Source organism: Amia ocellicauda, chromosome 21 (assembly GCF_036373705.1).
Source record: "Amia ocellicauda isolate fAmiCal2 chromosome 21, fAmiCal2.hap1, whole genome shotgun sequence".
NCBI classification, from domain to species: domain Eukaryota; kingdom Metazoa; phylum Chordata; class Actinopteri; order Amiiformes; family Amiidae; genus Amia; species Amia ocellicauda.
In genome coordinates this window covers 8,974,701-9,002,346 of record NC_089870.1, presented here as the reverse complement: position 1 = coordinate 9,002,346, position 27,646 = coordinate 8,974,701, and the positions used below count along the sequence as shown (strand labels likewise).

General features: G+C 40.6%; 3 protein-coding genes across 4 annotated transcripts in view; 2 read left to right on the top strand and 1 right to left on the bottom strand.

Annotated features, from left to right (window-relative positions):
• Positions 1-16,034, top strand: part of spred1 (sprouty related EVH1 domain containing 1) — a 35,988-nt gene extending 19,954 nt beyond the window's left edge. The window contains exons 3-6 of the mRNA XM_066693978.1: positions 1,295-1,463; positions 3,779-3,828; positions 9,754-9,921; positions 11,815-16,034. Of these exons, the coding sequence (XP_066550075.1) occupies positions 1,295-1,463; positions 3,779-3,828; positions 9,754-9,921; positions 11,815-12,480 (1,053 nt within the window). The 3' untranslated portion in view covers positions 12,481-16,034. The remainder of the gene's footprint in view (positions 1-1,294; positions 1,464-3,778; positions 3,829-9,753; positions 9,922-11,814) is intronic.
• Positions 16,035-18,464: 2,430 nt separating this feature from the next.
• On the top strand, positions 18,465-23,609 carry fam98b (family with sequence similarity 98 member B). Its single transcript, XM_066694030.1, has 8 exons — positions 18,465-18,648; positions 18,865-19,016; positions 19,109-19,237; positions 21,484-21,662; positions 21,890-21,970; positions 22,131-22,247; positions 22,705-22,872; positions 22,986-23,609. Exons 1-8 carry the CDS (start codon positions 18,611-18,613, stop codon positions 23,199-23,201), a joined length of 1,080 nt encoding a protein of 359 aa, XP_066550127.1. The 5' UTR covers positions 18,465-18,610; the 3' UTR covers positions 23,202-23,609.
• Positions 23,610-24,116: 507 nt separating this feature from the next.
• LOC136716691 (RAS guanyl-releasing protein 1) overlaps positions 24,117-27,646 on the bottom strand; it is a 34,775-nt gene continuing 31,245 nt past the window's right edge. For both annotated transcript variants that reach the window (XM_066694029.1, XM_066694028.1), the window contains exons 14-17: positions 27,478-27,514; positions 26,785-26,934; positions 25,699-26,045; positions 24,117-25,359 (exon numbers count right to left, since the gene is read on the bottom strand). In XM_066694029.1, coding sequence (XP_066550126.1) covers positions 25,228-25,359; positions 25,699-26,045; positions 26,785-26,934; positions 27,478-27,514 — 666 coding nt within the window. In that variant the 3' untranslated portion in view covers positions 24,117-25,227. The remainder of the gene's footprint in view (positions 25,360-25,698; positions 26,046-26,784; positions 26,935-27,477; positions 27,515-27,646) is intronic.

Genomic DNA, 27,646 nt, shown 5'->3' with positions numbered 1-27,646 from the left:
TCTTTTTTTTTTTTTACATTTGTTGTGGAATGTGGTGTTAGGTTCTGTCCTTCCCTGGGATAATAATACTTCCTCCACCTCTTCTTTATTTGTACTCACCTTACTAATGCTGGCTCCAACCAGTCTCGCCTCAACAATCAGTCTGCTCCGGCCTCCTCCCGGCCCATGGATTGTGTACACACGGGGGTTCGCGCTTCTGACATGGACACGCTGCATGTTCCTGTCCTGCCACGCTCTGCCCTGATTCCTCAAAATTAAAAGTAATCTTTTTAAAAGCCTGTGAGGAAATATTTGAATAAAGTAATAACCAATTCCTTCAGAATTTCAATCCTGTATGTCTACAAAGAGCAGCCGTTTGAAACATAGGTTTGGTGTAGTTTTTCTTACCACAACCTTATTATTTTCATAATTGAAGTTTTATTTAAATTATGAAAAGGACACTTCCATCTAGCATATTATTTTGACAAGATTTTTTTCTCTCTATACATCTTCCTGAATAATTATATATTTGCATTGATTAATGAGAGAGGAATGATATCCTAATAAATTGTTTGAACACAGTTGTAGTCAGAAGAAAAAGTGTTACATATATAAACTTAATCCTCTCAGCTACAGTGTTATTTTGTTTTTTTTATATTTTATTAATTGTCTTTTGGATAAACATGTTTTATTACAGCACTGCATGTTATATATAAATCCCCAATCTGTCTGTTTTGCCTTTTTAAGTTTTTTCCTTGTTGTTGTTGTTGAGGATAAGAGTCTTATTTTCATTAGTACAAATAGCCACACAGGACACTTTCAGTTGCTTCACAAGTAGCACAAAGCCAACAATGCCCGTCTCAGATTTCATTTAATCTGCTAAGAAGCTGTGCTGGAGTTAAGTCAATGGGCTGATTTAATAATGGGCTTCGTAAAACTGTTACTGCCAAACCATACTCTACATGTACTTCGTTTCCACCTTTCAGAAAAATTCACAAGCCAATATTTTCACTTATCCTGTCTGAAGCAGGAATGTGGATCTACACTTTGTATTTTTTTTTTAAAACAATTTCCCTCAATGCTGGATATTTGCTTTCTTTTGTACAAAGGTGTTCTCTGTAGCTTCAGAAGTGCTACTCTGAGCTTTATTCCCAATCCATGTGCAAATCAGTTCTCCGGTTGTCCTGTCCAACCATTAATATGTTCTTCAGAAAATCTGATGATTGCTTTCAAGTTTTATTGTAGAGATCTGTTGTAAAGGAGTGTTAAGTATTATTTAGTATAATTGTTAAATGCAGTTCTTTTTTCTCTTTAGGTGGTCTTGGAGTGTGTTTTGAAGAAGGATTTGGTGTACAACAAAGTAAACCCGATATTTCACCACTGGAGAATCAATGACAAGAAGTTTGGGTTAACTTTTCAGAGTCCGGCAGATGCACGAGCCTTTGATAGGGGCATTCGCCGAGCTGTCGAGGACATCAACCAAGGTATCTTTTTTTTTTTTTTTTTAATATATATCATAAAAGCTGCCATGAATATATTTAACGGAAAGCAATACAATAAACTCTAAGTACCTGATGACTACTTTCCAAAGTATTTCTAATCCTGGCTCAGCCTAATATCTCAGTAGGCCCCTTACCAAGAATTGCCTCTAAGATAATTGTCTGTTATTGCAGCAGTATAAAACATAAGGCTTTCAAAGACTCATGACTGTGGCAAGTATTTGTTCTAGAAAGGTGTGACTATATTGACCACTATAATGGTTTAAACAAGGTTTAATATGGCTCCCGTTTGTTATAATATTTACCTGCCGTATGCCGTATGGACTCCATGAGATGCATGACCTGCAATAATACTTCCAGCCATAAATTGTGTGTTAATGGGAGATAAACTAGGATTAATAATTGACAGATTTTATAAACTTCCGAACTGTTTTCCTTAATTATTTTTATATAAGGTCTGTAGGTAGATAATTTTTAAATAGATTCATGAAAAAGTAAAACATTGCTTCATTTTTTATTAGGACATTGTTATATTTGTACTGAATTTTATGTATTTATTTATTTATTTTACATAAATATAGCATATCGTTTTTAGCCATTATTGACTATTCTGATCAACTGAAGACTCGGGCAGCAAACGAAATAGCCAGCAGCAGACAGCTTACCGAATTTAGGGAGTTAAAATGAAATGTAAAAAATATGGTTTTTAAATGTGAACCTGTAAATACAAGGCAATACACGTTTCTGAATTTTTGGACAGTTATGAAATGATTCTGAAATATTAAAGAATTTAAGCTTTGCTGGTTTTAGTAAACCGCTATAGATTGTATTTCTTTCCTAGTTTGTGTATGTTTAACTGAACTGTTGGACCTTTTTCTAGATCCTATCTTTATGACCGCTGACATTCCTTAATCTGTTTTTCTTTGTACTGACCTGTACCAACCCCCCCCCTTAATCTTATCACTCGAAGCATGAGTAAGATACTGTCACTTCCTGCAGCAGCCATGGGTCACGTCCTTGTAATGTTTTACACCACAAGTTTTGATGTCCTCATAATCTATAAGGTACAATTAGGGAGTTCATGCCACAAATGACAGACACCCTTAAAGTTATATAATACATTCAACCACAGGAACTTGAGTGTCTGAGAGTACAGACATTTTGCTTGTAAAGCTAATTGCAAGTGCCATCACTTCATAATGATTTCAGCCTTTCAGCATTCCTGGAATAAATCTTGAACATTGATCTTTAAAAACAAAAATGTATTTGAAACTTGAATATCTAATATATCAATTGTGATTGTAAGGCTAAAATGCAACTGGAAAACCTGGCTTCACATTTACAGGGTTTTTGTGCTGTTGTGTAACACTGTAAAATGAGGTACACAGTTCTTTACATTTCTGTGCATAGCGGTCTGGCCTGCAAGTGTGTCAACTTCGCAGTTGCCTGTTTCCATGGCTACTTCATACACTACCCTGCCGTCATTCAGCCTTCGCTCGCACAGCCATACATGCTACATGCAGTTAAACTGAGGGATTTAACAGCTGGACAAAATGCTAAATCTGAGTGGGGAAAAACACCCCACAGAAAAACACTGTTCACATAAATTGGAGGCATGCGTGTTAAATGTTCAAGTTGAATTGGCAGTGTTTTGTTATGCATTATAATTATTTTTGTAATGTAAACAATACCGTGAAAGCTGTGTGTTACACATTCAAAATGTTTGACAAACAAATTAATACACTCTAATAGAGAGACAATCTATTATAAAGGGGGAGGAGGGGGGTTGAATTTCACAAAATTGAAATTCACAACAAAAACAAAACGACAACATATGTCTTCAATATTTGGAAGCCAAAGGAGATGAAGATAATCCCTGTATAGTTGCGACAAGTCTGACTCAGTGGTAGTTGTAGTTTTTCCTTTTATTTGATGTCATTCTTATTTATTTTCCATTCTGTGCATGTCTGTACACATTGTTTGAGACGAGCTTTAATGTGGTTGTGAATGTGAGAAATTATGTTGTGGGGAAGAGCAGGCTTGTCCACTGGTCTGGCATGACTGTTCTGTTACAGTCCATATATATGACTTTATGGAGCTGTGTTTTCTGTAATAGACAAAAGAGCTGTGTCAGGGCAAACTGAATTGCAGAAGACGCATCCAAAGGGTCTTCTACAAGAAAGACATTAAATGACATAGAAATGCAGATGATTGGATCCAGTAGTTTCCATTAACTATGATATCAAGTATACTATCTTCAGCAAAATGAAACTCTGATGAAACTTGTGTTTTTGTTGCAGGTTGCCCATCTTCATACAGCGAACCAGATGTCGCTGAAGATGGATTACAAGTAAGTAAAGCCTTCTTTGTGTGACTAGCGTGATGGTTAATAGTGCAGTAATGATTCCCTGTTACACACTGTGGGCTTGGTTCAATCAATACACTCCGGGGCACCGCAACGCAACGCAACTGCATTGCAGCTCCCAGCACGTAGGTCACTATTTATTGAAGAACAACGCAGAGCAGGCAAAATAACTTTGCCCTATTTCCTATTTGGGCCAGGGGCAGATATCTTTTACGTCATTTTAGTGCATTGCTCATAGCTTTGTATTGTGCATGCTCAGAATAAATATTTTAATTTATGACAAATTAGTGTATGTGGGTTTTCACCACTACCCAAAAAACATGCAGCTTACGGTAGTCCTGTGGTTGTAAGCAGTTTGGTGGTGGTATCAGTGTGATGGTGTGTTTTCATGGCACGCATTGGGTCCCTTGATATGAGTGGAGCAACATTTGAATACCACAGGATATCTGAACATTGATGCCAGTCAGGTGCATACCTTCATGGCTGCACTGTATCCCTCAGCGAATGGGTTCTTTCAGCAGGATAATGCCAATCAAGCTAGGATTGTGAAGGAATGGTTCCATGAACTTTACAGTGAATTCAGCTAACTGCTATGGCCATAGTCACTAGATCTCAATCCAGTCGAGCATCTGTGGGATGAGGTGGAATGAGCTATTCAGAGTAGAAATCCACCACCAGCCAGTTTGCAACAACTAAGCAATGGAGTCCGCATGGACCAGCATTCCTGTGCCGCGTTTTCGACAGCTTGTTGAGTCCATCTCCCGACACATTCGGGCTGTTCTGAGGGCCAAAGTGGGAGCAACTTGCTATTAGGGTGGTGTACCTAATAAAGTGGCAATGTCTGATCATTACAGCGCACATCATATATTAATTTGTGCATTGCTATAAACCCATCTATCAATCAAAGCTATTAAGTTAGAGGACCTAAGAAATTCCCCCAACTAGTACATGTGTGTGGCCTGACTCCGCTGATGTGTCGAAATTTAAGCTCAATGGCTTCAGTTTCTCACGTCTAATGGAGAGAGACGGGGAGAGGAGAGGTGTGGGTGCGCTGTTGTCTTGGAGGCCTTGGTCTGATAGCGACAGCCTTTTTAAACATCATGGTTAAGTCCTCATATCAGCTGACAGTTTTTTTTTTTAGGATCACAAGTGTCTAACCAATTAACCACAAAGCGCTCGAGAGCTGGAATTAGAAACGGAGCCGTCTGTAGTGCAAAGGTAAGAGGAAACGCACGGCGCTGCAGGCTGTTTGAAGTCTTTCTAATGGAAACCACACAGATGGGTGTGGACCAGTGATGATTAATCCAGTTATTAGTGATTTTTCTCATCCCTGTCAGACTCGTCAGCTCTGTCAAACCTATTATAATATAAGTGATGCATCTCATAGGTATTATTTTAAAATGTTTATTTTTATTTTAAATAAAATTTAAATCCTCTAAAAATGTCTACATGGATTCCTCGCTTGCTGAGAGTTTTATTGTGCGCACATTTTTTTTTCCACTGTACACTTGTTTGGTTGAAGCTCTGCAGCTGAAACAGCAAAGTGTGTCTAATTTTAAGTATGTTTTTTTTTTTTTTAATACGATGTGTGCAGTCCTTTGGAGGTCATGCTCTGCAGCTTTTAATTGAAAGTTACCTTTGTCAGTCTCAGATTTACCTGCGGTTTATATGCAATGTGTACAAAGCGAACATCAGGCTTGTGCTTTACAGCTTGTCACTTAATGAGTAATTTCCAAGCAGGTGTATTGGCAGGATTATCAGGCCACAAAACAGTCTTTATTGGCAGGTTGAAAAGTACCTCTCTGCTTACTATCCCCAGGGTAAGGAAAGATGAGTAATACATTTGGCTAGAAAAAATAAAATAAAATAAATAAATGTCATCTCGTCAGTGGCTTCAGGCAAGCGCTTGACTGACTAGTTCTTTGTTGGGACTAGGCAGCCCAGCGTTTTGCCAAACTGGTAAGAAGGAAAAAAATGGTCTGTGATTTAGATATCGTCTGAAGTGGTTTTGCTTTCAGCAGGCTGGATGCAGTTTTTAAAATATTTTTGTTTCTTGATAATAAATGAAGCTTGGAGAGGGAAATTCAGGATTTGCCTCATTTTGTAAACACCTTTTTATTTTCTTAAATAATAGTCACATTACTAACTTCGGTTCACACACATTATGATTTGAATCTTCTCTAGATGCTGGGGTATTGTTTAGATTTGTATCAATGTATCTACTATTCGCTGCTACATTTTACATGTATTGAACCTTGTGTTAAACATACCTCGACTGATGGGATAGGGTGAATGAGGTTTGTTCTTTTTCCAGCTGAACCTTTTTATATATTATTATTGGTATATAAAGATTATCTCTGATAATTTCATATGGTAAAATCATTAACAGTCCTAGATGTGCAGTATGAGGTTCTCTCTGTAACCTGAGTTTATATTACTTCCAGTTGATTTTACTTTTATTTCAGACTTGCTCCGTTTAAAAACACTGAATCCACACTTCACCCTATCACCCACTTCCTGACCAATGCAGCCCGGCACCCACATCCCTCCCCTGTGATGCCTGACCACACACTTGTGTCATGCTACACCCAGACCACAAATTCCCCTTTGCTGCTGTAAGATAACCAGCAAGCCCCTTTCTGTACTGTGCTTCAGATTTGGACTGAAGGGCCCACATTTTATCTCAATAGGCCAGTGAGCTGTTTTGCCTAGATTTTAAGCCTACAGAGTCATAAAATAGTTTGTGATTTACTTTGAAAACATAAATGCTACCTCAGAGGAAGAAATAGCAGAAGAGACTAAAACTTCAGGGGCCCCTTGCCGATATGAATTAGAGACTACAGGCCCAGCTCGTTAAAATTGCCTCTGTTGGGGGATGCCCAAGCAACAGTCGGATGTCTCGTGGGGACTGATGTGCCAGGAGGGAGAGTGCTTATGGGAGATGTGGTCTTTTTCATCTTTGCATCTGTGGATACAGCCATTTTAGCTGGAACTGAGCTACAGAGCTGCCCGCGTTAAATCATCCCTTTCCAAGGGTTTGCACAGAGTGGGGAGTCTTGTAAAAGCAGGAGACTCTGCTGCACCATTCACCGCCAGTCATAGTGTCCTTATTGATATTGGAAAGTAAAAATGACCTTTTTTTATACATACTGGAGAAAAACTCCCAAGCAACAAGAAACAGATGGGTGAGCTACAGTAGAATTATGTGAGAGCCCGGCAACAGCTGCCTTCAGACTTGGCAGCTCTGTTTGCAGGGAGGAGAAGGTGCTCTCTCTTCAAGGGGCATGGGGCTGCCCAATGCTTCTGTAATGCTAGCCTGGGTTGATTATTTCCTGAAATGGGGAAGGGCAGGTCGAGCTTTTCCTGTCATTGGTTTCCCTATCTCCACATTATTACATGTTGTATAGATATTGAATAGATACGCACATTGTAGTTGTATTGTGAAGGGTTGGTAGAACTTGGTAAAATATGCATTTAAATAAAGGTATGTGTATATACAGATATTTCTAATAACTTATTTTTTAAATTGAAATGTCTGAGTATCAAATCTGGCTACATTTTTCATATGTACAAATAACCGCATGTTCTGGGTGGATTTCTAGTATCCATTTATACAGTGTATTTCTAACATCTAGTTCCAGAGAGAAACAATAAGTAAATGTATATACTATAAAAAGCACCTGGAGCCGTGATCAGATTTTTCAGTAGATTTTTATCAAATAAAAACACAACCAAACCACCTTATAATGCTGAAGATGAAACAAGATAATCAGCCTCTTCTCTTCCGGTGCTCTTTAGGTTTCAATCCTCTTGTTGGATCATTACTGAAAAAGTCACCAGTTCATCAACTTTTTTCAGCAATATGGAAAAATGGCCGAATAGTGAACACCAAGGAAAACTGTTCCATTTTAGCCGTTAACTGCGAAAATTGTCAGCAGTAACCAGGTATAAACTTTAACCTTCGCACGGATCGCCACGGTTCAGCCATCGTGACGTGAGAGATCAGAGGGAAGCTTTGAAGAGGAGGGCTCAGTCTGGTTCCCATTTTCCCTGCAGCTGTCATATGGCTTTTAAGTTTCTGCTGCATTTCTACAGCTGGAGCTGTTTTATTACTTTACCCATCAGACCCTATTGGCCGAGCATACAGAACTGTTTTAGTAGTCTGAAAAAAAAAAAAAAAAAAAAAGTCAAAGGAAGCATCTCTTAGCAACCATAGGACAGTAATTACTATACCAGCAGCTGGGAGCAAACCAGATTTCCGTTGTGCATTAAAAAGCTGGCGTGGGTTACTTTACAAACGGTGCAGCGTAACCAGTGCCAGCAGTCTACTTCACACACTGTGGGTAGAGGAGATTGAACGTGGGCGGTATACGTGTGTGTGTGTGTATGAGTGTGCTTGCATGCGTTTAAGCCATCCATTTGGTGAATAAAAAAAAAAAATCATTGAAGCTATAAGATCATTGTTTATTATAGACTGGTTTTGAATTCAGTGGTTTAATGTGTTTTTTTTTTTGGTTGCAGTCGATGGGTATATTTTGATGGGCAGGGTCTCAAACATGTCTGCATTGTGTGGATTTAAGCAGCACTGCTTACCTGTCTCAAATGGGCTTTCAGCTCAAATGTGCTGCCAGTCTGAGTTTCAGTTAAACCACCCCTACAAGTTTTTGCAAGTATCATCCGGTTACAGGCCTGCGTCTCTTCCCAGCGGGACTGGGGAGACGAAATGCTCTTCCTCAGGGGGTTTAGGAAGTCGCACAGGATGAAAGGCCAAACGCAAGCATTCATCTGTGCTGCCAAAACTGAGCTTACAAAAGACTGAATTGCTCAAGATTGTAGGTAAGCCCAATTAATAGTACAGCAATAAAACATGACATGAGGGGTATTAGATCTCTGTTCTGTGTTTTCTGTGCATCTGTTCCTGGCTGGTCTCTGTATGTTGCCATGCTGCGAGTTACCCGATTGAGTGTGGTGAGGAGCTGCAGTCTCCAGCCCACACTGGATATCAAGCTTTGCAACCGCATGGGTCGTGACTCGTCCATGGCTGTGATTCACTGCGCCTTATTTATTTTTATATTTATTTTTGTATCCGTCTATCTTTTGTAGTCATCTTTCTTTTAATTTGTGATTTAGTCATTCTGTCAGCACACTAGCAACATAAGGGGTGGATATCTATTGCTGAAAATCTGAATCATAATATAAAATCGGTTTAAAAATGCAAATTAAGTTAAATCGAAAAGATCTTCAAAAACATTTTCTTTAAATATAAGTGTATTAACATAAAAAGAGTCCATTATTTTGTCGGCTGGAAAACCTCCTTTTGTTTTATTGTACTTTGTATTTTAATCACTTAATCGGAAGTATTCTTTATGGAATTTTTCTACTTTCTACTATTGAAAATAAATACATTTTGTAAATAATGCATTCATCCTCTGGCTTGGGGTTAGAGAGATTTCAGTATTAAGCTTAAGTATTCAGTTTCTATAACAATACAAATGCCTTTGGGAATCTGTGAACAGATAGGATCCCTGTGTCGTGAACAGTAGGTATGTTGTTTGATGCTTCATAAATTCAAGACAGACCGTAGTGCGCCCCCTGGTGGATGGAAGCAATCCTGTTTATCTTTTTCAATGCTGTGACCTCACATTGAATCATCGATGGATAAAACCTCCCCCTTAGTGAATTCTAATGTTATTCTGAAAATGTTTTTGCTATTGTTATCATTACACATATATCCATTTTCATATGAATTAGAGATATTGTGGTGCAGTTGTAACAATTTAGTATCCTTGGATTCCTCATCAGATTTATGATAATCTGAGACTACACTGGTTTTTCATTGTGCAGAAGGGAGAGAGATCGTGTACGTTTTCATTATGAAATAGTGATTCTGACCATTTTCTTTACTCTCAGGCAAATCCAGAAACAACTTCCATTTGCACCCCAACAAAAGAGCTCTTCTCCCGACACAACAGCGTGGTGACCAGCGAGCCATGCCCCCGGGGATGCTACGTCCGTGCCCAGCCCTTCCCAGAGTTCCCCACTTCTCGCAGGCTCTACTTCCCTCCGCAGCAAAACCAGGTCACTCCTCCTTTTATTTGGTTGTTCTTTTCAAGCAGTTTTTGTCTGTATATACAGTATTGTGCAAAAGTTTTAGGCAGGTGTGATAAAATGTTGTAAAGTAAGTATGCTTTCAAAAATAGACATGTTAATAGATTATATTTGTCAATTAACTAAATGCAAAGTGAGTGAACAGAAGAAAAATCTCCATCAAATCCATATTTGGTGTGACCACCCTTTGCCTTCAAAACAGCATCAGTTCTTCTAGGTACACTTGCACAAAGTCAGGGATTTTGTAGGCATATAGTCAGGTGTATGATTAAACAATTAAACCAAACAGGTGCTAATGATCATCAATGCAATATGTAGGTTGAAACACAATCATTAACTGAAACAGAAACGGCTGTATAGGAGGAATAAAACTGGGTGAGGAACAGCCAAACTCAGCTAACAAGGTGTGAGGCTGCTGAAGACAGTTTACTGTCAAAAGTCAGACACCATGGCAAGACTGAGCACAGCAACAAGACACAAGGTAGTTATACTGCATCAGAAAGGTCTCCCCCAGGCAGACATTTCAAGGCAGACAGGGGGTTCCAGATGTGCTGTCCAAGCTCTTTTGAAGAAGCACAATGAAACGGGCAACGTTGAGGACCGTAGACGCAGTGGTTAGCCAAGGAAACTTACTGCAGCAAATGAAAGACACATCATGCTTACTTCCCTTCGCAATCGGAAGATGTCCAGCAGTGCCATCAGCTCAGAATTGGCAGAAAACCGTGGGACCCTGGTAGACCCATCTACTGTCTGGAGAAGTCTGGTCAGAAGTGTCCTTCATGGAAGACTTGTGGCCAAAAAAACATACCTCTGACGTGGCAACAAGGCCAAGCGACTCAACTATGCATGAAAACACAGGAACTGGGGTGCAGAAAAATGGCAGCAGGTGCTCTGGGCTGATGAGTCAAAATTTGAAATATTTGGCTGTAGCAGAAGGCAGTTTGTTTGCTGGAGAGCGGTACACGAATGAGCGTCTGCAGGCAACAGTGAAGCATCGTGGAGGTTCCTTGCAAGTTTGGGGCTGCATTGCTGCAAATGGAGTTGGGGATTTGGTCAGAATTAATGGCCTCCCTGATGGTATTGCATGATGGATAAGTATCTGCCTGTACTTCTTAGCATTGAGGAGGCATCTGATTGGCCCCACATTTATTCTGCAGCTTGACAACGACCCCAAACATACAGTGAAAGTCATTAAGAACTATCTTCAGTGTAAAGAAGAACAAGGAATCCTGGAAGTGATGGTATGGCCCCCACAGAGCCCTGATCTCAACATCGAGTCTGTCTGGGATTACATGAAGAGAGAGAAGCAACTGAGGCTCCCTAAATCCACAGTACTGTGGTTAGTTCTCCAAGATGTTTGGGCCGACCTACCTGCCGATTTCCTTCAAAAACTGTGTGCAAGTGTACCTAGAAGAACTGATGCTGTTTTGAAGGAAAAGGGTGGTCACACCAAATATGGATTTGATGGAGATTTTTCTTCAGTTCACTCACTTTGCATTTAGTTAATTGACAAATATAATCTATTAACATGTCTATTTTTGAACGCATTCTTGCTTTACTGCATTTTTTCACACCTGCCTAAAACTTTTGCACAGTACAGTATATATTTATTAAATCTATTTAGTATTTGTTCACTTAAAGTAGAAGGAATACTAAGATGAGGTAGTGAAATCAGTATCATTACCAGAAAGGGGTGTACTAAAGGAAACTTAACTTTCTGATGAAAGTTTGGACTTGATTAATCAAAAGGTTGATCCAAACAAAATAGTTTAAAAGCACTAATAGACAAGAACTTGTTCCCCATAACGTCTTCATTATCAATGATTTCCTGCCCTGTTTTCAAACCACTTTTTTTCATCACAGGTCTCGTTTAAGTCAACGCGCCATGTGAGCTTTCAGGACGAAGATGAGATTGTGCGGATAAACCCTCGAAAGGACGTTCTGATCCGGGGGTATGAGGACTACCGACATCCCATCATGTGGAAAAATGACTTGGAAAGAGAGGACGTGGACTCCACTCCCTCGTTTTCCAAACCGGACTCGAAGAAGTCAGAGTACCTTTACCCGTGTAGCGATGGGCCCGAATCCAACCCCATCAAGGACTCCAAGACCTCGGTAGTGTTCAAAACGCAGCCCTCCCCACTGCTCAAGTCAAAGAAGTCGCGGCGGAGGAAGGAGGATGGGGAGCGCTCTCGCTGCATCTACTGCCGGGAGATGTTCAACCACGAGGACAACTGGAGAGGACAGTGTCAGGACGCCCCCGACCCCATTAAACGATGCATTTACCAAGTGAGCTGCATGCTTTGTGCGGAGAGCATGCTCTACCACTGCATGTCGGATTCGGAGGGCGATTTTTCTGACCCCTGTTCGTGCGACACAAGCGACGACAAGTTCTGCCTGCGATGGCTAGCACTTATAGCCCTGTCGTTCATCGCGCCCTGTATGTGCTGCTACCTGCCCCTGAGGGCCTGCCACCAGTGCGGGGAAGCGTGCCGGTGCTGCGGGGGGAAGCACAAAGCCGCCGGATGAGACACGCCTGCGTACCAGGAAGTGGAAGCTTAACATCCTTTTTTTTTTTATCTCCAGGCAGCATCTCTGCTGGATCTTTGGAGATTTGTTTTGGCTAGCAGAACAGGATTACCGTCTGCATTATGGAGCCATGTTACAAAGCTCAATCAGAGGAGGACGATGAGATTACAGACACGGCGGTTACTAAACAAGGCCACCACGCCTGACTTTTTCATACACATAGTGTAACTTGTGAAGGAGTTTGTTTTTGTATAGAAGGCAATATGTGGCATTCGAAGCTGAGTACAGAGAATATACTGTATGAGTCTGAGCTAAAAGGGACATGTTCTTGCGCTTTTTTTGTTTTTCTGGTAAATTTGCAGTTGGGTAACGGGCCTCTCATTCATTATTAAAGCGTTTGCTGAGAGTGTAATTATTAGACTAATATACACTAGATAACAAGACGGTTTAAAAAACATCTGAAAGACGAGTCTTTCATTAATGGTAAATTAACAGTTGTGAGTGCAACTTAATCCTTGCTTAGCAGTGCTGAGATGTTATTCTGTGGTGGATTTTTTGTTAGTTTTTTTGTGATTTGTGAAAAGAACAGTGCCATAGACATTAAGGTACAATTTGTTATTGCTTTTCACTTAAATTGAGTTCCACTTCGCTCCCCCAATCCTTAACGAGGAGAGTGGACCATATTATTGCATTCCGCCTTAAAGAAATTAATTCCATAGGTAGGATAAAACGTATGTATTTGCAATACTCTCCCCCTTTTCTGGTTAAATTTATACTTTTTTTTTTGTGAATACATAACATCTTTTTGGTTTTTATTTTCTTTATGCAACTTCGTGACCAATATAAACAACTTTTATTCCAGACACTCTCTCCCCTTTTTGTTTCTGCCTTTGAATGAAACTGTATTATAATTATATTATTTTTTTCCAAACTAAAATTTTGCTCAACCAGCAAGTTTTTTTGTTTGTTTGTTTGTTTCTGGTCTTTAAATCCCTTTCTAAGAAGAACAGCGAATTGAAGCTGTTCAATTTGAGGTACGCTTACTGACCACTCCTGAGGTAGTATTGCTTTGCAACAAATCACCTGTTCACTCCCACACGATCAGATGCTAGAATCTGGTTTCCAAGCTTTGGTTACAGCGCAGTAACCCTGTTTCCAGCTGCTTTGTGTAAACTTCCTGTTTAGCGTGAAATCTTACGTTCTACAGCACGTGTGTAAGTATGTATATATGTATACCTATATAAATATATATACATTCACATATAGCTATATGTGTTTGTGTGTGTGTATGTGTTAATAGATATATATTAAACCATGTCAATAGCACTCTGTAATCCACAAACCCCCCTTTTATATTGGTCACTTTAAGTAGTGCTTATTATTATTTACATACTACGTACCGTGAATTTAAGCCTGGTATGTGATAATCCCTCAAATTAATACTACATTAGTATTTAAATTTGCCACCAGTATTCTCCATAGTTTTCTCATTTATTGTGTATGTTGATATACCAGATATTTTAATGATGTACACTGTTGTGAGATCAAAAAGACAAATGAGCAAGAAATCCCCTTATAGGAAAGGTCTAGACATATTCCATGTTGAAAGTTTATTTTTCATATTAAGGACATTATGATAGGAAACGTGCATTGACCATAGACGGCTTCTTTTGGCTCTTCTTGTCTGAAAATCGTGAGGCTTACAATTGAACGATTGAAGGTGACACGATACGAGGAGGGGGCCGATAGAAGCTCTGCATGGGGGGGAGGGGGGCAACATTTTGACACTAAGTATTCCTTTACTTTCTATGCAACTTTTACCTTGGGAAATACTAAGGCTTATGTCTGTCTACATAAAGTAACAGATTTGACACTTTAATATAATATTTAAGATATTAGCCCAGGTACCAAACTCTAAACCATTGTAAATAAATAACACTATATTTAAATAATAATAATAATAATAATAATAATAATAATAATAATAATAATAATAATGAATATCCCATTTTAAATTAAAAAAGCATTTTATCACAGCTGTCAGTATATAGCCTGAACTGACAGCATTCTGTACATAGGTCACCTTTGAGTATTATTTCACATTGAAAAGTAGAGGGGCTACATATTAGAAATGATAATAGAGGTTTTAATAAAGAGTTTCTTTCTAGTTTTGTATTGAATAAAAAGGACAGAGAAAGGTTATGCGGTACAGTAGTGGCAGTACTTATTATTTTTAAACGTTTGATATCTAAAGCTGCTAGAAACAATCACTAATTTCATTATGTAAAATTTAAAAAAAAATTAAAGAAAAAAAAAGAATACTGCTTTGTAACTTACAAAAGACTGTTAATACATTACCTAATTCTCAGATGGTTTTAAACCAAGTTGTAGAAAGAATTTTGTTTTGTTGTAGGTTCTTGTTTTTGTTTTATTTGTGTTTTTTTTTTTTTTTTTTCTCTGAAAGTCAGGAATTTGATTGCTTTGCATATTGTGAGCTGAACCAAGGTTTGATTAACCTAATAAAACTTGCTGGCTGTAAAGCAAAATCTTGGAAGATTTGTACATAATTTTTGGACAAATACCGAACTAACCAGTTTCTTTCTGTATTAACCAGCACAGTGCAACACCTGGTTATGTACTGTATTTTATATGCAACGTGTGTCTGCTTTAATATATTTTTTTACCTGTCTGTTTACTTGCATATGTATGACTTCAGTTCTTAACCACTTTGCTCCTAGTATTTTATTTTTATGATAAGAATCAGTGCATACTTTTGGAATGCATAAAGGTGTACATTCTCAACTTTGTCTAGGTTTAAAACAAATGCCTATATAAACTTGTTTTCCTTAAATGTATTGTACAATGTATTACTTTATCCAGCAGCCAAGTGGTTACACTAATCCTCCATTGCTTTGGTGCACTGATATATGTAAGCTTTTTATTCTTACAGCTTTTGATGATGTAACTTTTATGTGATTAGTTCTAAGAGTTCTAAAGCATTCAATAGTGGGAAACATTTGTGTTTGAAACTGCAGTATAAATGGTACTCCAATGATTATTTTGTAAACACTGCCTGTTCTCTTTTTTTGTTTGTTTTTATGTTTGTTTTTTGCTTAGTGCCATTTGCTTCACACCCTGACAACCTCAAAAAAGTGCCTCACATCGATTATAGTTTCCATTTAAACCTTAACAGTTCTTGTTCTGGTTATATTTGTTTATATACGTTTTAGGTATTTTTATTCTGGATTAAAAATACCAAGTATATGATGTACAATTTTTAGTTCAATAACTCATGCCGTAGTTGTATTTTCTTTATACATATACAGATGTAGCTTGTTACTTTCATAAGTATATAATGTAAATATGCATATATATAAGTTTGTAACTGTTTTTATGTTACATCATACACTTGTAATTTGACATATCAAATAACATTATCATAATAAAACAGTGAGTTTTAATGTGTGGTCTACTCTGAGTACTTAAACCATTTCTGTGATGCCTTGTTGTTTTAACAATTTGATTATTGCTATTAAATTCACGTTTTCATGTTTCATGATATTAAATGCTCCCCTTTTGGACAGATTTAATTAATAGTGCTGCCATAATAATAAGGTCTGGAAAAAATAATGACAGGAATAATATGTAATTATTCAAGATGCATTTGTGTCATAGAAGACTTGTATTTGAATGGTGCTTGGCAATAATTTACAATATCAGAGTAGTCAAATGCTCAACATAAACTTAGACTTATTTTCTTCAGTCCAGGGGAAACTGTAAAACTTGCTTTGTCTCAATGGATTATGGGACCACAAAGTACAGCATTATAAAAATGAATAGGTCTAATCAGTTTAAATGTGTTAAGCATGGTTGTTTTTACTTTTACAGATGTATACTATTGGAAGAGAACCATTTTTGTATTTATTTTTCCTGCCATTAGATCTTTTAGATCAGCTGTTTAAAGTTTTTTAAATAAAACTGGAAATACTAACAGATTTAGGATGACTGCATGGATTTGCCAATCAGGAGTTTTATTCAAGAGCCACAATGCCCGTGCCATTTACTTACTTCACTTAAAAATGAAACTTCAACATTTTCAAACCAGACATTTCCATATCATGCATTCTGAAATTTGTAATAAGGCAAATAAGGCAATATCCACCTCCTTCATTCCTGTACTATGAAATTAAATTAATGACTGCCTTTAGAGCTGTATAAAATACACCAACCCAGTGTCCTCTTTAAAAGAAAATACTTTGTCTGCATTCTTGTCATGGCTGCCATTTTCCTAGTTTCATTTTCCCTCATCATGCACATTATCACTCTTCTGAGTGAGGCTGCTGTTCTCGTTTTCATGTTCAGTGTGAGAAGACGGTTGTGAACAACACTGGAAGGTGAATGAACTGTTAGACAGGACAGTGCACAGTGCTGCACTCTGAGGACAACATTTCATTAATAGGCCATATTTTAATACAATAAATCACTTTTCACAGACCGCTAGCCACCTCATTTGATATATTTCCCCATAAACATGAACACATCATCACTCTTAAGTATCGCACATCTGTTGCTGTTTTGAATCATTCATGTGTTAACTAAGTGTTTAGTCATCTGCATTGATATGGCCCGACTCATTCCTGGTATACAAGTATATACTGAGGCAAATCATATACCTTCAGATTATATATATTCCAAAATGTAGATAATGTCAACCAGGTTAAACCTCCTATTTGTGGATTAAATTAAGTTTGTACATTTAAGTTTGCATTTTTTGTTCGTTGAATATATTTGCATGTGTCAGTGTGACCCTTTGTCCTTAAAAGAAAATAAAAGAAAATAAAATAGTTTTTAGGTGTTGCTTATGATACAGTTAATCAAACAAGAAATATCCAGCTCAGCTAAGCATCCCAGGCACATCTTAAAATGCAAATGTAACAGACTTTTAACATGAGGCTAAATAAACAATCAGTACAAATTATATATATTCCTGGTGTCACAGAAACATACACCGATCAGCCATAACATCATGACCACCTGCCTAATATTGTGTAGGTCCCCCTTTTGCCGCCAAAACAGCCCTGACCCGTCGAGGCATGGACTCCCCTAGACCTCTGAAGGTGTGCTGTGGTATCTGGCACCAAGACGTTAGCAGCAGATCCTTTAAGTCCTGTAAGTTGCGAGGTGGGGCCTCCATGGATCGGACTTGTTTGTCCAGCACATCCCACAGACGCTCGATTGGATTGAGATCTGGGGAATTTGGAGGCCAAGTCAACACCTTGAACTCGTCATTCATCAGACCAGGACACCTTCTTCCATTGCTCCGTGGTCCAGTTCTGATGTTCACGTGCCCATTGTAGGCGCTTTCGGCAGTGGACAGGGGTCAGCATGGGCACCCTGACTGGTCTGCGGCTACGAAGCCCCATACGCAACAAACTGCGATGCACTGTGTGTTCCGACACCTTTCTATCAGAACCAGCATTAACTTTTTCAGCAATTTGAGCTACAGTAGCTCATCTGTTGGATCGGACCACACGGGCCAGCCTTCGCTCCCCACGTGCATCAGTGAGCCTTGGCCGCCCATGACCCTGTCGCCGGTTCACCTTTTTTCCTTCCTTGGCCACTTTTGATAGGCACTGACCACTGCAGACCGGGAACACCCCACAAGAGCTGCAGTTTTGGAGATGCTCTGACCCAGTCGTCTAGCCATCACAATTTGGCCCTTGTCAAAGTCGCTCAGATCCTTGTCAGTGGGTGGGATATATTAGGCAGCAAGTGAACATTTTGTCCTCAAAGTTGATGTGTTAGAAGCAGGTGCCATGATAGCGAGATTATCAGTGTTATTCACTTCACCTGTCAGTGGTCATAATGTTACGGCTGATCGGTGTATATTTACTTATATTTTAAAGTAAACTCCGTGCTACTGAAATGAACCAATGAAAATGAAAACTGTATCCGGCGAGTTGTGGCGGAACTGCCCGTGTGCGCGTCGCTTCCCTCCGGACGCTGTTCTGTGTAACACGCAGGGCTTTTGCCGCACATTGTGGCTGTAATTTAAAATGACAAACCGATTGGTCTGCATGGAGCAAAACATTTCGGTTCACATCCCTTAACGGCGAATACATTTCCAGACATGGAGAGTGATATCTTGGACAGCTTAGAGCAGCTCGGGTGAGTGTGCCAACGGGTCAGGCTTGGCAGCTGCGTTGTTTCGGTGCAACAATGTTTCTTTACATCACGGAAATCACTAATAAACCTCTGCCCGCTTGTTTATTATCGTATGAACAGTAGGGCATGTGCGGATAAAGTAGATCATTTTATATAGCGAGAAAAATGCACGTTTGACTACTACTGTGTATGGTGACGGTAATGCACGGTGCTTTGCAGTTATACCGGGCCTTTACTGGAAGAAGAGGCGCTGGCAAAGGCGTCCGAAAGTGGCTTATCTTCGGCCGAGTACGTCAGCCTGTGTGTGTGGCTCGGTGCCCGGCTGAAGGCGCTGTGCCGCCTGGAGGAGGACATCTCGGCCTCGGCTGCGGGTAAGCAGGGCAGTGTGGGTAGGACTACAGCCGCCGGGCCCCGCTGTGCAGATGCTCTGACTTTAACCCCCCCATGCCTTGTCTCTGAATAGATGATAGCGAGGGTCTCCAGCTTGAGATCAGCGGCTTCCTGAAGGAAATGCTCTGCCCCTACCCGGCCCTGGTCACCGGGGACATCCGAGGCAGGCTGAAGACCAAGGACAGCTGTCTCCAGCTCATCTGTAAGTGCCACGTTTATTCAGTGCAGGATGGCCCTGTGTGAGGGCACTGTCAGAGCTAGGGGTACAGCTTGTGATGGTTTAAATTAAAGGTGCATCTGCATTCAATCACTGTCCACAGTTTAATGATTGAATGCACCCCAATTGTGAATGCAGATTGGAGCTGACGCATCTTATTTGTGTCTCCTGTTTAGGTATGCATACTGCATTTATTATCACTTACTGCTGTATCTTAAACTCTGATTCTCCTCCACATCTCGGTGCCCCGACTGGGCCTCTCGGAGGACTGTTCTGGAAAGGAGTTCACTTGATTGCTGAAAGTCGTTTAGAAGTTGAATACAGCACATCCTTAATGAGGCTTAAGTGTTCATGAAACCACAGTTATTAGAAGCAGATCCTCCACCTCTGTGAACAGCTCTGATGCGTGTTCATCCTTGGCACGAGTCAGGAGTGCTTCTCCGAGGGGTACAGCACAGCATCTCGTGACACGCTGTTGTTGTAGCTGGTCCTCGTTACTACGCATTGCTGCAATATCATGTCTCTCTGAGGAAACCGGGTTCAGTAAATAAACCAGGCCTGGGCAATCGTGTATGTGTACATAGTGTACCAGTCATGGGTTGATATGCAGTTTGAGAGAGATTGTACGTGTGTTGATGTGTGATTCATTTGGGTTATGTTTGACCTTGATTCATAGAATTTAAACTTCTTTAATGTCTTTATACAGCTGATTTGTGATCAAAATTAAAACTTAAACTGTTCCAGCCATTGGTATTTTATGTTCTCTCTTAAATGATCAGAGCTACTGTTACTGATCCAGGTACATTAGTTAATTTAGGTTTGAATTTCCTTTTTCACAGTTGTTATTGTTATTGATTTTTATTTAGTGTTCAATGTTGTCAAGTCACACACATCTTTGAGTGTTTGAGGGAACTGGGGAGAGCCCCAAGTTGATTCTCTAAAAAAGAACAGTAATTGAAACTCAATGTACTTGTGACTGGAATTCGTTACAATCAGGAATTAAACTGTGGTTTTATTTCGGAAGGTGCTTTCCTCTCTCAGCTTGAAGCACCTTTCAGTGTTTCACATACCTGCCAGAGCAGATACAGTGGCTATAGGAAGTGTTCCCTTGGACGTTTTTGCATTTTGTTGTTTGAACCTGAAATTGTGATTTACACAATCTACCAATCTGTCTTCTGCAGACAGAAGCAGATTGTCCTCTATTTAGCTCAATCCATTTTTCCCTCTGCCCCGACAAGCTTCCCAGTCCCTGCTGATGCAAAGCACCCCCGTATCATGATGTTGCCCCCCCATGCTTCACAGTAATCCTGTGCTACCTGGGTGATGTGCTGTGCTGGGTTTCTGCCAGACAGAACACTTTGCATTTAGGCCAAATAGTTCAGTTTTTGTTTAATTGGATCACATCATCTTTTTGTAGTCTCCCACATGCCATTTATTTTTTCAGAAATGGCTTTCTTATTGCCACTCTTCCATACAGACCAGATTTGTGGAGTACCTGAGCTGTAGTTGACACATGAGCAGTATCTCCCATCTCAGCCACGGGGCGCTGTAGGTCTCAGTTGTCTTTGGCCTCTGGGTGTCTCTGACCAGTGCCCTTCGTACTCGGCAGCTCAGTTTTAGAGGACGGCTGCTCTAGGCAGTGTGTGGGTGGTGCCGTATACCTTCCACTTCTTCATGATCAGCTTGATTGTGCTACAAGGGATATTCAGTGACTTCTCTTTATACCCTCCCCTGATCTGTGCTTTCCCACAACTTTATCCTGGAGTTGTTCTGAAAGCTCCTTGGTCCTCATGGTAGTATCTTTGCTCTGAATGCCCTACCCACCTGTGGGAGCTCACAAAGATGGGTGCATTGAATTTGAAATCATGTGAACCACTCTTACAGCACAAAGATCTATTGTGTGAATTTTGAAGGAAATTGTGTGTACCTGAGATTATTTAGGAGTGTTACAACAAAGGGAGTGAAGAGCTAATAGACTTGTCAGGTTTATATTTTTAATTGTTGATTTTTCACCCCCACATTTTTACCCACTAGTGTGAAAGTGTGGAGTAGGTTGTGTAGATGAGAAGAAACACATCAATTTTAAATGCATCACGATTTCAGGGTGTAACACAACCGAATGTGAAAAAAAACCAAGGGGGGCGAGCACTTCCTGTAGGCACTGTAATGATGTACGTGAATGTTGTTTACAGTGATCAAAAAAAAAAAAATCGGTGGTTTTGTTTTTTCAGTGTATCTGAGCTCAGAGCTTCAGTCTGCAAGGATAATCCAAAGCAAACGTCCACAGAGCTGCTTGCCTGAGCGGGAAAGCGCAGCCTTGCCCGATCTGAAGGCCATCTGTAAAGCCCTGCAGCTGTCTGAGCCGAATGGAGTTCAGGCTTCAGAGCTGTTCTCCAGCATTGAGACAAAGGTTAGTAAACTAACGGCTATATTGATGTTCACAGTTGAGATGCACAGAGACACAATCCTTCCACACTGGGCATTGAAGTGGCTGAACTAGTCACTGTACTGTATCTTCCATCACCCGAGACAGAGCACAATTTAATGTGTTACTAATTTCACAATACACACATACTGTGACAGTGGGAAGGTAGAAGTCTGATCTTTTAGAACCGTTTCATTCATTCTTTCTTGCAGATACAAGGTTTTCTTGTCCAACTTCCAAAGGGCCACATGGGCAAGCCGCTGCTGAAGGCGACCCTCAGCTCTGATCAGTGGGTGAGCTATGCAGCCTTAGACTGAACACGTGTTTTGTGAGACGACTTGGGTCTGTATGGATTACTATTTAAAGAACTTATCTATGAAGCCAAACTGTGTTGTAGAGGCCTGCTGTGGTTTCTCGCTTTCATACGATTGGTTCAATACCCCGAATGTGCAGGCGAGGCTCGAGCAGGTGAATGCGGCGCTGTCGGAGGAGTACGCGTGTCGCCGCAGGATGCTGGTGAAGCGGCTGGACGTCACTGTGCAGTCCTTCAGCTGGTCTGAGCGCGCCAAGGTGAGGGTCTCTCGTTTCTGTGCCTGCTCAGAACAACCCAGGCAGGGCTGAGGTCTCTTATTGGATGGCGAGATTGGTGTGTTACTTTAAAGTGGTGCTAAGGAGGGGTAATTAACATCTGATCTGCTCTGTTTTCAGCCTAATCAGCTCAGATGTAGATCAATGATCCATTCAGTTCTTCTGTTGACACCTATAAAACATCCTGTATAAAACAGTGCCCCATAACTAATCAGTTTCATATAGAGAAAAATAAATGTCATTTTTCCCCATGGAATTTTATTTCTAATGTCATTTATTCAGAAGGAATGCAGTGAAAGTATTGGATGAGTTTTAATTTGATTATTTTGAGCTTAAAGACAGATTTATGAGCATACATACCAGGAATAATGGAAGTGTGTAGGTGCTCTTGGCCAGAATAGGTCTTGATGATGTTCAGGTCTGTTTCTTGGTTTCGTAGGAACAAATGGACAACATGGCCAAAGCGTATCAGCCCCTGAGACACTCACTGTCCTATAAGACAAGTGTCGGTATAGCTCAGCTGCTGGCGGCGAGAGAAGACCTGTGTAACATTGTGAAGACGAGCAGCGGCTCCTCCAGAGAGAAGACTGTGTGCGCTGTTAATAAGGTATGAGCGTTCGCCCGGATGTGTCTTACTGTTCAGAGTCCGGTCTGTAAAGTGCTGCTTCTAGGCCTGGTTATGGGGGGTGCTTTTCAGACTCTCAAATCTCTCTCTTACAGATTCTGATGGGTCACGTTCCCGATCGTGGCGGCCGACCATCCGAGATCGACGCCCCGCCTCCAGAAATGCCTCCCTGGCAGAAAAGGCAGGATGGGGGAGGAAGAGGAGGCTGGGGCGGCCGAGGCGGAGGAAGAGGGGGACACTGGGGAGGTGGCGGAGGGAGCCGAGGGGGAGGAAGGAACTATGGCGGAAAGGGTGGGTATAAGCGTTACTGAATCTTTTTTATATTATCCACCCGGTAGAGCGTTATTTAATACCTTCTTTCTTCACCTGTATGTGTCCTTGATCTGGATCAGTAGCCTAGGTTTAGTTTTTGGAATCTGAGGATGATACATTGTTTATATGCAAAAAAAAACTACATTGGAAAGTCCAGTGATGATGTAAGGCCAGTGATTTTTTGTTATTTAATGAACAGCTCCATTGCATTGAGTTTGCTGATCTCTAGTGTACATTTAGCAGAAGAGCCTGCAGTTGTATTGATCCTATGTGGTGTAAAACAAAACAAAACAGAAATTTGAGTTTGAAATGTTTCTGAACTCAATTTTGTTCAATGAATTTTCTTTTCAATATTATTGAATTCAGTTATTTCTTAGATGAAGTTAATAAACAGTCTTTAGTCCTCCGCTTGGTGAAATGTTTGGCGTAAATCTTTTGTTACTTATTGTGCCAATTTGTGTATGAAATCCCAGCTGTGTCTGGATTCGTACTCGACTCTGCTCAGTGATGGCCCAGGCCCTGATCTTAGTTGGGCTATTTTGCAGCTCTTGCACTGATTTTGATGACAGTGTCTATTTAGAGTAAATGCATCTTGATAATGTCTCATTTTCTTGTCTAAGAACAAGTGCTGAAAGAGTATGTATGTTTCTGAATGGCTTAAGAAGGGCTGCTGTTTAAGTTAAAATGCAAACAGACTAACATGACTATTAGGAAAGGATGGTTTGTATTGTTAATTTACATACATTTGTTGTAATATACTGCTGCTAAAATCACTTCCCCTCTTGTTGGGTGCATATGCAGTCTGTATCCACCAGAGGGCCTGACACTGAGCAGACACTCTACTTGTACCTCTTTCACACAATTATGAGCAGATTGTTGTACAGAAAATAAACTATTTAATTGAAGCCAGAATGTATAATTCAAATGTTTTATTTTTAGATATTCAACAGCTAGGATACAATTCAAGAACAGTATTGACAAGATGGACTGAACTGTAACACGTTACAATAAAACCTATATACAGATATTTACATATATACATTATATTAATAATACAAAATACATTTAAGACTTTACAGTGATGGTTTGGGGGTTCACTGGTTACATGGCATACAATATATTTTACATACTGTACCACAGTTATCAGTAGCATAAATTACACCATCTCAGAACAAACAAACTTTACATTTATACAGGTGCTATTTATATATGGATAATAAAGTAATGACATGGTTACATTTCTCACCAGTTTACAGAAGTAATGCAGGGAGGGTGTGAGGTGATCGTTGGCCATTACTGCAGGAGTCAGAGGGAGATCATAGACTGCTACATGAGTTGAGTTTTAAATAAATAAGTGTCTGAGAGCTAGATATTACACTGAAGTGTAAGGTAGAAACAGAAGTGATTTTATTCTGGGTGAAAGGAGATGTTACTGCAATGTTACCAGCTGTATTCTGTGAATGACATGAACACGCTCCTGACACCTTTGTTTTGCTCGATGTGAGAGAGAGACTTTACAGTGAATTCATGTATATTTACTGTGATTCATTTTTTCAACTGAAAAGGTACATTCTGAGTTAATATTTGAATCCCGTCTCTCCACCAGATGGCTCTATTGTTTTGCATGAATGAAGTATCACCTCCAGTCATTTGCGATCGTTTCCTCTCTGTCAGTTCTGTCGGTCGTTACCATGAAGAAAACACTTACAGAATGCAAATATCAGCAGTCGGAAATCCCTATGGATTTACATATGTATATACATACTGTATATAGCTTATGTGACACAACAAAATGCACCGCGCAGGGTGTGAGTGATTTGTCATCCTGATGTAACTGTACTTTGCTGCAGTAGAGCTGGGGATGAATGAATGTCACTTTAAAGACAGCTGCTCATACGTGCGCTACAGGACTGTAAACAGACACAGAGCGCTGGCTCTACAGACAGCATTGCGAATGAGTGCTGCGGAGGCTGACCTTCAGGCGGCTGCAAGTGTCTGAGGGAGCACCGCAGCTCCAGCGGCCCATCAGGACGAGTCCTCCTCCACGGGATGCAGGCTGTGCCTCTTCAGGAGGGTCTTCAAGAAGTCAACCTCACGCTCCGCCTCCTTCAGCTTCCGCCGCAATGTCTCGTTGGTCTTCTGAAGATTTAGCTTCTCCTGGGAAGGGCCAGAGACACACTGTGAGCACATTCAAATACACACCAACACGAGTTAAAACATTCGATTACATTTCCCTCCTGTTCAACAGCATGCAGTTCTTATACAGCAGTGGTGGGTAACCTAATTAACAAGTGGGCTGCCAGTCCGGCTGTCAGATTACTGCCTGGGCCACAAGACCCCTTTACCACAATCACAAGCCACAAATGCTACACTTTCATTTAAAAAGAGCAATATACATCAGATGAGAACTTCGCTGCTACTGCCAACTGACATGCATGTAACACGTGACACAGTTCTTTTCAACTGCACACAAACACACACACAACATGGACTTACTGTCTCCAGCTGCTGGTAGGTCGGCTTGTGCAGTTCGTCCTGTTCCTTTGGTTTCTGCACCGTGGAGGCCCGGTTCTCCCACTTGGCGTAGGCACGTTTGCGCACCGGCACCGGGCTGGGGCAGGGGGTGAGAGGAGAGGGGCAGGGCGAAAGCGTGGAGGGCAGCGACAGCGTCGTCTCCGCGGTCGGGGTTGGGGGCCACTCGGTCTGAGTGTTTTTATGCACCCCCCTCGTGCGCAGCTCCCCGGGGAGAATGAGCTGAGAGATGGTGGGAGTGGCCGGCTCCCAGTCCTTGCTCTTGTCCTCATGAATGTCATCAGTCGGGTATGTGAACTGAGGTTCAGGACCTGGAACACACCGGTGAACAGCACTCAAGAAGATGCTGGGCTGCATTTATTCCATTCTGTATTATTTTAAATGTACACTTCAAATAATAAGAAGTTAATTGTGTTTTAGCAGCCGATGTTAAAAGTAAGACCTATTATTTACAGCCTATGATGGAACAAGCACGTGTAGTTGAGCAAATCAATCTCTCTTAAGGGAAGATTCCAGTTGGGGGTGTAAACATTTGCCTGCCACACACTTTACCCGTTCTTAATTGGTCCAATCAAGCGGAACAACCTCAATTACAACAGCCTGTCTCAGATGTTCTTAGAATACAGCGTGTCCGGTAAGTAAATCAGTTCCTAGATGCATGACTGGGGCAACTTGCTGGAAGTACTGGTGACCTTTAACTTCCACCCACACTGGGAAACTACCCAGCGAGTCTCTGCCTGCTGCTGCAGATCAATTACAGTAACTCTCAGGCAAACCAATGGGTGTTTTTCTCCTGAGGTTTAAATTGACATTAAGATTGGTTTTAAACCCTTTAGTGAAATAAAAATAGTAAGACAATCTTAAGGGACTTACAAGACACTTATTTGCACTGTGTGAAATCCACATGCATAGACATGTAAACAAGCGTTCCTCATTCATAGTGTAGATATAATCACAGCCTGCATCCTTTACTCACATTTAATGTATATTTTCGAAGACCCCCCCCACACACACATCCATCAACAGTAGAGACGTGTGAAGTTCCCTCACCGTGGTTGTAACCTCTGACCCCGGGCGGACACAGGGCTGTGGGGGTGGAGCTTGACGTGGGGCTGTTGTCTGCGGTGTTGCTCTTGGCATTCTTCTTACACTCGAATGCTACCTGGTCTTTGCACTGCTTGTGACAGTTCATCCCACAGTCTGTAAACCGGTTGAGAGAGAGAGAGAGAGAAAGGCGGCTGCATCACTGTGGTTTCGGTGTGCTGTTTTAAATGCAGGCGCTCACACTGGCTTGCACTTTGAACAGCTCTTTCATGCGCTGCAGAGCTCAGCTTGCAGTCTCTACTACAAAAACCACAGGCTGTGTCCCCAAGACAACTTACCTTTACACTCTGGATAAAGGTGTAAAACACTAAGCGGGGTTAATGTAACCAGTGAGTAAAGCACAGTCACTACTACCAGATTACACACATTGTGCTGCTAATTTCGGTAAACTGAAAATGCCCCCCCACTACCCAGACAATTTTGAGATTTAGAAAGCAAAACCAACCCCCCCCCACAAATCTGAGAAGAGAAAAAAAAAAAAAATAATAATAATAATTAACAGATTAAATGTGAACATAAAACATGACATTTCTTCTGTAGAAATTAAAACCTTCTACACAGGTTTGTATGTTGAAAGAAACTTGCTTATTTCTTATACATATTTATTTTTCATAAACTTGAAATGAATGTGATAAATACCTCTGCATCTGTATCCTTGCTTTATAACTCCCCACAACTAAAAGAGAAAAGAATCAAAATTACATGTTCATAATAAAAGACTTTTATATTAAACCAAAAGGAGATTAATACATTGTAATGGTCAGGAGGAAGATGCAAAGCACATTTCTTGGATACATAATGTTTCTTT

Excerpts from the sequence above, each read along its gene's own strand:
- fam98b (XM_066694030.1), top strand. The coding sequence starts at position 18,611 with ATGGAGAGTGATATCTTGGACAGCTTAGAGCAGCTCGG. Across the intron at positions 18,649-18,864 it reads GACAGCTTAGAGCAGCTCGG|TTATACCGGGCCTTTACTGG; the intron begins GTGAGTGTGCCA and ends GGTGCTTTGCAG. Across the intron at positions 22,873-22,985 it reads CTGTGTGCGCTGTTAATAAG|ATTCTGATGGGTCACGTTCC; the intron begins GTATGAGCGTTC and ends TCTCTCTTACAG.